A 13,034-nucleotide genomic window follows, 5' to 3' on the forward strand; every position below is an offset into this window, starting at 1 on the left:
CCAGGGAATCAGTGTTGCCGGTTTCACATGGGACACTGCTTAACCTCTGGGCTGATGAGGGTGTAATGTATAGTCAGGAGCCAGACAAGGGCCTGGGCTGAATCACTGGTTTTTTTTTTTTTTGTTTGTGGTTTTTTTTTTGTATTCAATCAGCAAGCTGATGGGGGGAAAAAGATGAGTTTACCCTAAACGCGAAGCAGGTCCACGCCACTCCCACCTGCAGTCCATAGAAGCACTGACTCAAATAACTGAAAAGGCTGAGTCTGTGTTTCAGTGTTTTACTTTCCAAATGTAATTCAATTATTCAACTAACACAAAAATAATGAGACAAAATGGGTCTGCAAAGTACAATAGAAAAATACTGTCCACTGGTTTATTTGTTCAAATGTGCAATAGGCTATTTACAAATAAGCAGATCTCCAACGATGGATATTAAAAATGGCAAATCTATCAACTGTTTGAAATCTAAATGAAAACAAATTATTAAGGCACGTTTGATCTGTGAGTTGAAAACAAACATTCTGGTGTAACAGGAGAAGTCATTTCACTTCTGTCCCCAAAACACATGAGCACCAAAATTACCAAAGAACACTTAATATTTAGCAAGATGGGAATGTACAAATTAAGGATGAGGAAAAAGTGTTTTCAAAAGGAAATCTTTGGAGATCGGTTTACCGCAAATAAAACATTCTAATCACGCCCACAGTACACATAAATACTAGTAACTGACAAGTACTCAAAATGGAAGAGAGCTAAACAATGGGTATTAAATAAATTAAAGGTACTTCAGATAAACAAGATAGAACAAAACAGTAATTAAAAAATGAAGCGACCATCTCCCCCCACAACACAGGATCAAGAGAACAGAACCCCAACTTTGCCCCTCACATTTTCATTAGGGGTTTGCTGTGTAGCTTGCATCCAGTACACTACTAAGAGCCATTCTTTGTCACCCTAAATAATACTGTACCCTAAAGAGAAGGGGCAGGGCAGAGAAAATGCCAAGTTCGCCTTGGGCTTCAGTGCCAGGTTTGCTTTGGCCAAGAAATTACAGTGGAGTCAGCCGTAGCTGTGCTCTTCCCGGTCCCCCGCTTGTAAAGCCCAGGTGGCCACGGAGGGTGGAGCCCATCTTGGGGCAGATGACCAATCTGGAAAGCTGTCCTGTAGACAGCGACAATACAACTATTATCATGTCTGCTTACTTTGTGACTGGAATCAAAGATGACTTAAAAAATTGTTTAAAAAAAGGTAAAAAGGTAGAATTTGTGCAAAGTTAACAGTCACAACAGAGCATTTACCAGAGTTACAGTGTGTGTGCCACAATAATACTTCTTAGGAATGTTCACGGTTTCTGCCATAGGACTACAGAGAGGGGAGGGGTTGTCTGGAAAAGAAATGTATAAAACCAAAAACTCACTATGAAAGTTTTGTTCACCGGGTATGTTTCAAGTCAGGATTAAGCAGGTGCTACATCATGTTCAGCAAGACGTGTTCAAAGGCAAACATTGATCACATTTTTGTTCAAAAAGTTTAATCTTAAAGGAGTCCTGTGTAAGAAAACCAATTGGAAAATATATCCTTATACAGACTTCAAAAAACTCATCATACAAAAAAGTTTTTGAAAAATAAATTAGGCAATTAAAAACGTCCTTTCCAGTGGGGCTGGAATCAGGCTGTCCTGGCAGAGCCGTTACTGCCGCTTTTGCTGTAGCTGGGGTCATTCTTTTCCAGCCACATCTCAGCCAGCTGCTGTGTGGACCCATACGTCGATGCTTTTGACCCCAAGCACATTTTATACTGTTTGGGATCCAGATTGGGGTCACAGAAGACAGGGTGGTGGATGTGGACGACGCCAACCTCCTGGCTCCGGAATATCCTCAACCCGGCCTGGACAACCTTGTTAAAAAGGTCCACATCCTCCAGACCCCAGCCTTGGATGGAGACGTCAAAGCCTCCCACTCTTACAAGATCTCCCTTATAAATACAAGTAATGCCAAACCCATAGTTTCTCCAGAAGCCAGTTTTCTGAGTAAAGGCAAAATGGTTGTCACTGGGAACCTTCCCACTATAAACAATCTTTGGATCGTACTGGCTAAAAATGATTGGGAAATAGATCTGCTGACCCAGCACTGTGTTTGCGCGACACCGTTGTAGGAATTCCACAGTAAATACCAGGTCAACATCACAGAAGAAGAGCAAAGAGTCATTATTAAACTGGGAAGATCCTACTTCTAGGGCCAGCGCTCTTGAAAACCCTCCAGACACAGGTAAAACCTGCATGTCAGCTTTAGGGTACTTGACTCGATAATCTCTCATCAGTTCAACCTGTTTGGCCTTGTCAGGGTTGGAGTCAGAATTGAAGAGCAGAACGACGAGCTTGACGTTATGATTTGGAATGAGACATGTCTTCTCAAAGTTTCCCATGAACCTTGCAAACATGTCAAAGCGTCCAGACAAAGGGATCAGAATGTTTATCTTCTTTTCTTTGGGCTCTTTGTGCTCAATCTTGGACCCAGGTAGCTGGAAGGGAACAAGCTTCTTCAGGGAATTGGACAGGAAGGACAGGGACCCGGAGTCCTGGTTGATTCTGTCGGCCAGATCCTGCGCATCCAGCTCCTCATGCTCCACAAACTGGATCTTACTGAAGGTCTGCTGCAGGTACGCATGCCTCCTCACAGGGACTGTCATCTTCTTCCCTTTGTGCTTCTTATACAGGAGCAGCAGGTCCAGGATGTACTCGGCCCCGTACATGGGGTTCACGCGCCGGTAGCCATACTGGATCTCCTTGAAGTCGATGATGCGCCCTCGGGTCTTGGCGTTGGCGTTAATCATCTCCATCACCTGCATGACGATGTCGTCCAAGGCCTCCTTCTGTGCCGAGTCCATCCCTCTCCGGGGAGGCTGGCCGTCAGTGGCTGAATATAAGTATTTTCCAGTCAGAAACTCCCACTCCAGGATCTCCTCTCGCTGGCGGGCTTGAAAGCGCATAAAGGAGGGAGGGATGCCCAGCTGGAGGTCTTCCTTGTGGACCTCTGTGCTGCTGTACTTGCTCATCAGGACGATTTCCCGGTGCAGCTGGATTGTGCGATGGCGCAGCTCGGCGATCTTGCGGCTGAGCATGTAACTGTGTAGCCTGTATTGGTAGGGTGGGTTTTTGTTGGGGTGTAAGGTGATTGCTCGGTGGATTTTACTGCTATGGAGATCTCTAATGTACCCTTTCTTGTTCTGTTCGTAATTCTCGTAAAACAGCTGCTGCATCTGTTAAGGAAAGAAAAGACTCCTGGTTTAGCACTGCTTAAGTGTCATTCCATCCTTTCATCTCCTCAAACAACCACTAACTCTAAAGACGAATCTGAAAACAGCAGTGAATAGATACGAAAGGCTTATGAAACATTTCAATGAAATGCTGGGCAATGAATGGCTAAGGGTTAAAGACCCTAACCAGAATTATGAGGGCCACAGCTATGGATCTGCAGAGCAGCCCTCTGTAGGTGGGGTATTTTATTTCTATTTCAACACCATCTCTGCTCGGGAAGCAGAGGCAGGTGTCTCTGTGAGTTTGAAGCCAGCCTGGTCTACAGAGCGAGTTCCAGGACAGCCAGGGCTACACAGAGAAACCCTGTCTTGAAAAGTCAAAGAGGAATACTATAACACAAAGTTAGAAGGTCCTTAAAGAAAACAAGCTAATAAAAATCTGTTATTAAAAAAATTGCAGAACCTTCTCTATATCCATACAACATTTAAAACTGATAATTCCAGTTCCACTGTGGAGTCAGCCCTTATTCTTTGTTCAACAAAGCAGCTCGACCATTTTGGCTCCAGCAGAGGCATCTCCCTGCTCTAAGATACCTCAAGATCCCATGCCGTTCTGCTGTAAACCAAACGGGGCTAATTCCAAGGTCATGTTATTCCCAGGAACTTCTAGTGCAGCTGGGCACAGCCATCATCTACCCACCTGTAATCTCCCATACAAATGCCTTCTAGAGGTCTCATTAGCAAGTATCCTCTGTCCACCGCAACAAATGCCAACATCCTTGCTGGGCCCTTGTTCTTCCTGTTAGTGATTTCATTAGTGCCCTCATTAAACACCGTACATCAGCACACTATCACTGCTACAGATGACCAGTGTCTGGATTAGAGCTCCATTGCCCAAACTTTCTTAGCCTTTTGTTTTTTAAAGAAACGGTTTTAAAATAATGTTAAACTATCACAACTCCAGATAAAATAATTTAAATAAGAGAGATGGTTCAGCAGTTAAGAACACTGGCTATTTTTCAGAGGACTCAGGTTCAAATCTCAGCACCCACATGGCAGCTCATAACTGTAACTCTAGTTCCAGGGAATCTGACACCCTCACACAGACAAATGTGTACATAAAATTGAAAATAAAAAAGGATTTAAATAGTCACTCCCACATTTAAAATATTTAAATTAATATTCTTACATAACCACAGGCATTTCAATTCATGCTTCAAAGCAGAACTTTTTAAACTTTCAAAGTCACCTAGAATTGGGCTTGGCCAAGTTAAACCAAATCCGCTGGTAGAACTTAAGTCCTCTGTGTAGTAGAGCACACAAACCACTGGGCGACAACAAAGGCTTTGTGAGTGGAGGTTTGAAAACTGCACAGGCCCCATCTCTGCTCCTTACAAAGCCTGGTCTCTTAGTTAGGGTAGACGATGCTGTGCTCACCTGCGCGTGCAGAGTGTATTGTATTGTTGGGCTTTGTTCATACCCACACTCTCCCCTCTTGTCCTCACCCAGCCCCGCTCCTCTTCCTTTCCTCAAGTGTATGACACCCTCTGCTTTCATGTCATCAGGACTTTTTCTTTAACCCAGATTCCATGTAAGAGGAAATGCACACGTGTCCTTTTTTCCTCTAGCCCATCATCATCTGTAACTAAAGAAGCAATTATGGCCACGTTGTGTGGAATGAATTACACACAGAACTGTCTTCTAATGAAAAGTCCTATTCAGATGTGGCATCAAATGTTTACTCCACTCTTGTGGATGGCACTGTGCAGAGTGAGAATCCAAAAGGCCCAGCAAAGAAAAGGGATAAGGTGAATCCTGGCTTGCTGAAAAGAGCACCAAGAACCCTAAGAGAGACATACATGAATCCACCTAGGAAAGGAAAAAAAGACAAAATCTCCTGAGTAAATTGGGAGAGTGGGGGGCAGAGGGGAGGGTAGAAAGGGAGAGAAGGGAAGGGTAGTGGGGAAAAATACATATAGCACATTCCTATCCAAACAATTAAAATGAGGATTTAAAAACTAAAAGGAAAAGAAAAAAAAAAAAAAAAAAGGGGCACCTAGCAAGGGTCTTACCAGAACTCACCACAGTGCCAGGATCCAATCCTCACAGCTTCCCCAAGGCACCCATGTCAGAACTCTAGTCAATATGGGTCATGGAGCAACACAGCAAACATTTCTATACGGTGAAATGACTCACGTTCTAGCACAAGGACTGCCAAAACAAAGCGAAACTGAGCACGAGCGCACTGGGGTAAATGGGGTGGGGAATACACGAATGGACAGGAAGGTGAGCTCTAGCTCTTCTGCGGAGAACTGTCAAGTTAGGAAGTAGAGTGGGGAGGGAGGGATGAAAAAGATAAGAAGACAAAGGAAATCTATAGGTCAAATACTATGACCTAACAAGGTAATTTCTCACCAGGATTTTTACTGTAAGATCTCACTCTACATAAATACTTTGTGCTATTTTAGTTTATAGACTTTATCAAGTAGTATTATATCCCTATCCAAAACTAACCAACTGAAAAAAAGATAAAGATATACACAGCATTTGCATCTTAAGACTTACTGAGTTAGGGCACACCCCAGCTCTACTCCCATGCACGGTATACCCTAGAGATATGCACCCCACTTTGTTTAAAAACAAGCATTTAGGAGCTGATTTTGCTGAAGCCTTCTCTCCACTTGGTAGCAGCAGGGGAACTGAAAGTGTGTAGGGAATCTCTGCCTTGTCTTGTGTCTGTTAATCATCTCCTCAACCTTTCCTCTCCAGCTGCCTTGGATTTCCACAACAGACCCATAGGGCAGACTGCACACCCTGCAGCAGAAGCAATAACCTTTTATGAAGCATTTTGTCCCCTCACACAATTTTTCTTCCTCTACTTAAACCCAGAGAATGTCAGCACCCCAAAGAAGGACTTGGGGAGAGGGGTCCCTGAACTCCTTTTTCCATTTCAACAGCATGGCCACACCGCGTAAGTCTTCAGCTTGTCTCTCTAATTGGCATACTGGAATAGGTGGCCAAACAGGTTGTAGAGGCTGCTAGAGCCCAGCGCTTGCCTCAAAAGCTCCTTTGACAATTTCACACATTAAAATCACAACTACCAACAAATACTTCTATCATTTGATGAGTTTTTATACCCTACACAGGATCACACATGCCCGTGTATGTGTGTGTATAATACATGCATGCATGTGAATTATAATTCTGGATAGCTAAGTCTTGAGCATGATCCATAGGAGATTAATGTCTCCATCTGTCGCCACCAATGCACTAGTTTAAAGGGGAAGAGTGGTTCTTATTTCAGTTACAATTCAAAAGCAGAAGTTCCTTTTCTAAGAAAAATATTTTATGCTGTGTGTGCCTGAGTGCATGTACCACGTGCATGAAATAGCCATCAGAGGTCAGAAGAGGTTATGAGTCGTCATGTGGTTGCTGAGAACCAAACATGGGTCTTCTGCAAAAGTGTTCTATCCTGGATTTTATTGTTATTTTTTCAACTTGACATAAGCTAGTCATTTGAGAAGATGGAACCTGAACTGCCCCAACACACTGGCCTATGGAAGCATTTTCTTAACTAGTGATTGATGCTGGAGGGCCCAGCCCATTGTGGGTGGTGTCACTGTGGTTAGGTGATCTTGGGGTATATATGAAAGTAGAACAAGCAAGCCATGGGAAGCAAGCCAGTAAGCAGCACTCCTCCATGGCCTCTGCATTGGCTTCTGCCTCCCAGTTCCTGCCGTGAGTTCCTGATTTGACTCTGCAGGTGATGAACTACAAGCTAAGCTGAAATAAATCCTTTCTCCCCAAGTTGCTTTTGGTCTTGGTGTTTTGTCACAGCAGCAGAAACCCCATGACATGCTCTTAACCTCTACATCATCTCTACAGCTCCAAGAGTTCTTTCACAAAAGATCAAAAGGAAAGGTGTAATAGATTAAGTAAAATGCTGTGGATCCCCAGTGGCTGCAGTGGCAGAAACGCTGCAGGTCCCAAAGCAGCGGCAGGGGCAGCGGGTTCCTAGAGCAGCCAGTCCCAGGTAGGGACAGCACAGTTCCTTGAGTGGCTGCAGCAGGCCATGACTCCCAGGCAGGGAGCTGCGTGGTGGGAGATGATGGGGCAGCCAGTCTCATAAGGAGAGGCAGACAGACGGGCATGCCACGAGACCACACCACAGGTCTCTGAAGGTGGCTGGTCCCGGGCAGGGAGCCATACAGCGGGTGAGAAACCAAAGACATGGATGGGCTCACCATGCAGAGTGAAGTTGAATATTTATTTAGTGGGTTATGGAGGAGAAAGGGAGAAGGGGAGGAGAGAGAGAGAGAGAGAGAGGGGACAGACAGAAGGGGGAAGGGGAGAAGTGGGAGGGAGACAGGCTGCAAGCAGGGAGGAAGAGCTGCCTGCCTCAGTGGAGGGAGGAGTGGGCAGGGCTTGTCTCTTAAAGGGACAGGACAGATCATTACAAAAGGTTTTCAGAAGAAGAGAAGTAAGGAAAGGATGGGGTGGGAGTCTGGTGGTGGTGGAACAATTACAGCTTTAAATTCTGGGGCTGGAGAGGTGGCTTAGTGCATAAGAATGTTGCACTGCATGCTGCATGGCCTACAACCTCCTGCAGCTCCAGTTTCAAGAGATCCAGGCCCCCTTTTGGCCTACTCAGGCAACTGCACTCATGTGTGAATATACTCATACAAACACACATATATATGCAAAATTAAAAAGAAATTTAAAAAAAACCTTTCAATTCCATGGTGTAGAATTCCCAGAGAAGCTATAAAAAAAAAATGGCTTTCAAAACACAGGCAACCTGTGGAGGCCAAAGAAGCCAAAGTGGAGAGTTTGGGGCCTGTTTCTCTCAAAGGTCTGCTCTGGCAAGGCTATTGCCAACAGGTGTGGCTAATTGCCAGATCTTGCGCTCTAAGAATAGGGAAGTACTTGGTTTCTACATAAAACAAAAGTCTAAGGATCCAACTAAGTTCCAGTTCCCTTTACGAAAATAACTTGGGATTCCACCCAGTGAGTGGTTTGCCTACAGAGTGTTTGGTCTAGGGCATGAGCCTAGGGCATGGGGGTGAATGTAGCCCATGGCTTTCAATTTGTATGTTAATGCAGTCTTTTGTGTTACCTTTTCAGGTCAGCGGCATATTAAGGGGTATATTAAGCTGCTGGAAAATTAAACACGGGCAAATTTTCAGTACTCACTGGAATTTCTTCCCGATACTATCCTGTATGTTTCTGCTTTCTATTATTTTTAATTCATGTCTTCATATTTCTTACTATATTTCTAAATTCCCACACCTCTACCTGGAGAAAGGTATTTTTGTTGTAACTGTATCACAGCATTAGAAAGGCTGAGAACCACTGCTCAAAAATCTAAAAATAAGCCTACCGTAAGCCCCAACTAACTACCACTCCTAGGCATGTGCCCGAAAGATTCACATCCTGCTCTACACACACTTACTCAGCCATATTTCATGGCCACTCTATTCACAATAGCTAGGAATGGAAAAACCCACAATCCTTCAAAATCTACATATGCACATAGAATACAACTCAGCTGTAGAGAAAACTGCAAACACGAAACTTGAAGGTAGATGGATAGAACTAGAAAAGATCATATTGATTTGGGGGAAGATCCAAGGCCCTCCCTCCTATATCTAGGCTAGGCAAGGTATCCATCCAAAGAGAATAGGCTCCTAAAAAGCCAGAACAAGCAATAGGGATAAATCGTGGTGCCACTGTCAGTGATCCCTCAGTCTGCCCCAGCCATATAACTGTCACCCACATTCAGAATGTTTTGTGTGGCCCTATGCTGGTTCTTTCCTAAAGTATGTGAGCTCCCATTAGCTCTGTAAACTGTTTCAGTGGTGAACCCATCATGGTCTTGACCTCTTCGCTCGCATTCTCACTCCTCCCACTCTTCAACTTGATGTTGGGAGCTCCGATGTGGGTCTCTGCCTCTGTTTCCATCAGTTGCTGGATAAAGGTTCTATGGTAATATTTAAGATATTCATCAGTCTGACTACAGGGCAAGGCCAATTTGGGCACCCTCTCCTCTATTGCTTAAGGTCTTCGCTGGGGTCATCCTTGTGGATTCCTGGGAATTTCTCTAGGTAGATGGAGGGCAGGGTGGGAGGGAAGGTGGGAGGAATGGGAGTAGGGAAGGGAGTGGGAACTGGGATTGATATGTTAAATAAAAAATGATAGGTTTTTTCTTTTTAAAAAATAAAAAATTAATTAATTAAAAAAGAAGGAAAGAAAATCATATTGAGTAAGACAATGCAGACACAGAAAGACAAACACTCCATGTTCTATCTCATTTGCTGCTCCTAGATCTGAGTCTTCATGTGAAGTATCTATGGTAGCTACAAAAACTAGAAAGTAAGAGAGAGGTGGGGGTGAGAAAGCAACAGTGAGTAGATTAGCAGGGCACAAGTGATCTGAAGGGTGAAACAGGAAAAACTGACGGGCAAGGGATACTGACATAGAAGGAAGGAAGAGGGTAACATAATAGTAAAGATGTCTGAAAAAGTCGTAAGGAATCATATTGTCCATATACCTAAAATTACATATAAAACATGTAAGTCTGGAGGGAGGGAGGGAGGGAGGGAGGGAGGGAGGGAGGGAGGGAGGGAGGGAGGGAGGGAGGGAGGGAGGGAGGGAGAGAGAGAGAGAATGAAATGTTTCCACATCTGGGCCGACAGTGTTCCTCTTAAAGACCATAGACTTTAAGGACCACAGACTATATAACAAATCCCAACACCAAGCATAAGATGCCCCGCCCCCCACCTGCTTCAAGCTGTTGCCCTTGGTTGCCTCCCAAAGGCTGACGCTAAGTCCATTTTGCTCAAGATACCTTGTACTTGGACACAGGATCTGGAGGTCAGAAGGCACCATGCAAGCTTCCACAGCCTATGAACTAAAACAATGACCAGCACGTCTCAATAGCCCTAAGGTGCAATATGACACACAAATCTTGGTGGTAACCAAGAGCTCTCTAATTGGATTTCAGGCCTACTCAACAAGAGAGAAATCATGCTTAGTAGTGGAAAGCTAGCCAAGTACCTAAAGCTAATGAAGTCACGGATCTTGGAAGAAAACCTTTCGACTAAACCAGCACAATCCCTAACATCATTCTAAATATTTGTCTTTACACCCACAGATAAGTGTAGTCCTCTCCCCTCATGAAGAAAAGCTCTCTTTGTAACAGGTAGTGACCACTACAGAAAAACAAAACCAATCAAAATGCAGAGAACAAATGGCCATGGGGTATCCTGCCCAACTGGTACATCTACAGCACAACTCTTGAACCTATGGCTCAATTACGGCAGGAGGTGTGGAAATAGTCTAAGAGCCAAAGAAACAGAAAGTCTGCTCTGAGATTTTATCTCACAGAAATGTCAGAAGTTATACCCATAAAGTCTCATTGACATTGGCTGCCTAAACAAGACCTGAGTAAGAACAGCACCAACAGACAGGCAAACTGATGTGGAAGGAAGAAAGCTCAGGAGGCCTCAGCCCTACACAAAAAACTATAGACAACTAAGAATGTGGAGAATGGAAGGAATAATCTTCCTCAGAGAAAAGCCTCCAAATTGATTATCTAATACCAAATGGTCAGCTTTGAGATCACATATGTACAAGTAACATTATACAGACTAAACAGACTGTATTTATATATTTAAGGATATAAAAGGGAGTTATGGGAAGGGCTGGATGAAGGAGAGGGAAAAGGAGAAATGGCATAATTATATTTTAATTTCAAATATATATGTGTGTATGCATGCATGTATGAGTGTGTGTGTGTGTGCGCGCGCGCGTGTGTATTAAGAAACAAAAAATGCAGGCACTGACAAAGGCACAAAGGCAACCTACAAGGGCACCACACCAGAAAACAAGCAATCTAACAAATAATACTGGAACTGGACATTCACATAGACAAAACAACAACAGCGAGCTACTCTTCACAAAGAGTAATTCAAAACAGATCACAGACCAAAAAGGAAAATATAAAACTACAAAATGACATAAGAAATTCTAGATGACTCAGCAATGACCAACTGGATAGAATACAACCCTTGATAAGAAAGAATTGATAAACTAGATTTTATAAAGTCAGAAACTTCTATCCTAAAAAGACAATATCAGAGCCTGGATCTCTGTGAGCCAGTCTGGTTTATACAGTGAGTTTTGGGCCAGCCAGAGCTACATAGTAAGACAAGCAAGTCAGAACAGAGAAAATATCCGAATAAGAATTACCAGGTTAGTTACTTGTCCAAGTCCCAAACACTCAGGGATCCTAAAGTTTGACAAGAAAACCAACTCTAAAGTAGTTAAAGATGACATATAGGACACAAAAAGATACCTATGTCAATAGGAATATACAAATCAAAACAGTGAGATGGCCAAGCATGGTGGGCACAGGTCTGTGACCTTGAGAATGAGAGGTATACTAATTGGAAGGAAGGTCACCCCTGAATGATCGCTCAACACAGCCTTTCCTTCCTTTGGTTTTACAGGGGACAACCTTTTGGCACTGACTGTTGGCCCCATTAGCATTCAGAAGTTTATGAAAAAAAAAAAAGGCCATACCACTCCCTCACTCCAACTGGACTTACAACTGATGCTACTCTATAAAGACACTGTAACAAGTGACACTTCTTGGGAGCTACATCCAACACTTGCTACCATGTATTAACAACCACCTATGAGGTATATACCTGACTGCCCATGTTTTATATGATGGGTGTGCTATGTCTGGGTTCACCCTTGAATACAGCCACAGTTACTGCCTGACTTGGTCAGGGCTGGCCCTTGAAATCAGGACATATTTAACCATGTCTCCAGACCTGGGTTCACCCAGAAGACAGGAAGTGAGGGCCTGCTCGCCAAGAACTCCTATAATAATTAGTAGCATTTCAGACAGTAACTAGAGCTTTGAAGAACTATAAGGAAATAAAAGCCGTAGCAAAGATGGGTACAGTCCGAGAAGGCAGGCTGAACTCTAAACAGAGATCTACTGGCAGTGAGGGGGAGGGAGTGAAAAGATGGGCACTCATATATTCATGTCTGCATAACAGTACTTCCAGCAGCAGAGTAGCCAGGGCTAGCCTCCACACTGACCTGACCACATACTTGTGTAGCAAGGAGCCACAAAAAAGTACCATGGCAGGCGGACTCCTTGCACGGGGTCACCGTTAGGCTCCAGACAAGACACATACAGATTTTAACAGTATCATCAGTTTGGGGTTTCAGTTAGGACAAACAAACGTTTATCAACTCCAAGGAACTTGAAGTTAAAGTTTAAAAAGGGTCGAAAAGCAACCTATGTGATGTGTACCACAAACATTCCCAGCATTAAAGAGCCAGTCTTCTATGCTGGATGAGCTATGCCTTCAGGCACCTTCCTTTCCTAGGAAAATCTATTCTGCTCTGTGTGTGGGCAGGCCAGAGTCTCAGCAACCAAGGACCCCTGGAAGAAGGAACATCATGACGAGAACAGCTTCCTTCCTGGCACTTACTGCAGTTAGTTGCCCACCTAGGCCAGAACCAGAGACTGCGCTGCACTTCATCCAAATGAGAGTAACTCAAAAGCACCATGCCATTCGCTCTCTGTGGCAATGGAGTCTTCCACGGGGAAGTCATTATTCAAAGTATTAATCTTTAAATGAGAAAGAGAGCAAATGAACAACTAATACTTTATTAACAATGCAGGAACTGTGCCAAGTGCTTCTAACCCAAAGCACAATGTCCATTCCCGGTAAGCCCATCTCACCTCAATTACACAT

General features: G+C 43.8%; 1 protein-coding gene across 1 annotated transcript in view; it reads right to left on the reverse strand.

Annotated features, from left to right (window-relative positions):
- Nucleotides 1-281: 281 nt before the first annotated feature.
- Nucleotides 282-13,034, reverse strand: part of Chsy1 (chondroitin sulfate synthase 1) — a 56,016-nt gene continuing 43,263 nt past the window's right edge. Inside the window, exon 3 of the mRNA XM_057756555.1 lies at nt 282-3,258. Coding sequence (XP_057612538.1) covers nt 1,669-3,258 — 1,590 coding nt within the window. The 3' untranslated portion in view covers nt 282-1,668. The remainder of the gene's footprint in view (nt 3,259-13,034) is intronic.

The sequence above is a fragment of the Chionomys nivalis genome, chromosome 23, assembly GCF_950005125.1.
Source record: "Chionomys nivalis chromosome 23, mChiNiv1.1, whole genome shotgun sequence".
Taxonomy (NCBI): domain Eukaryota; kingdom Metazoa; phylum Chordata; class Mammalia; order Rodentia; family Cricetidae; genus Chionomys; species Chionomys nivalis.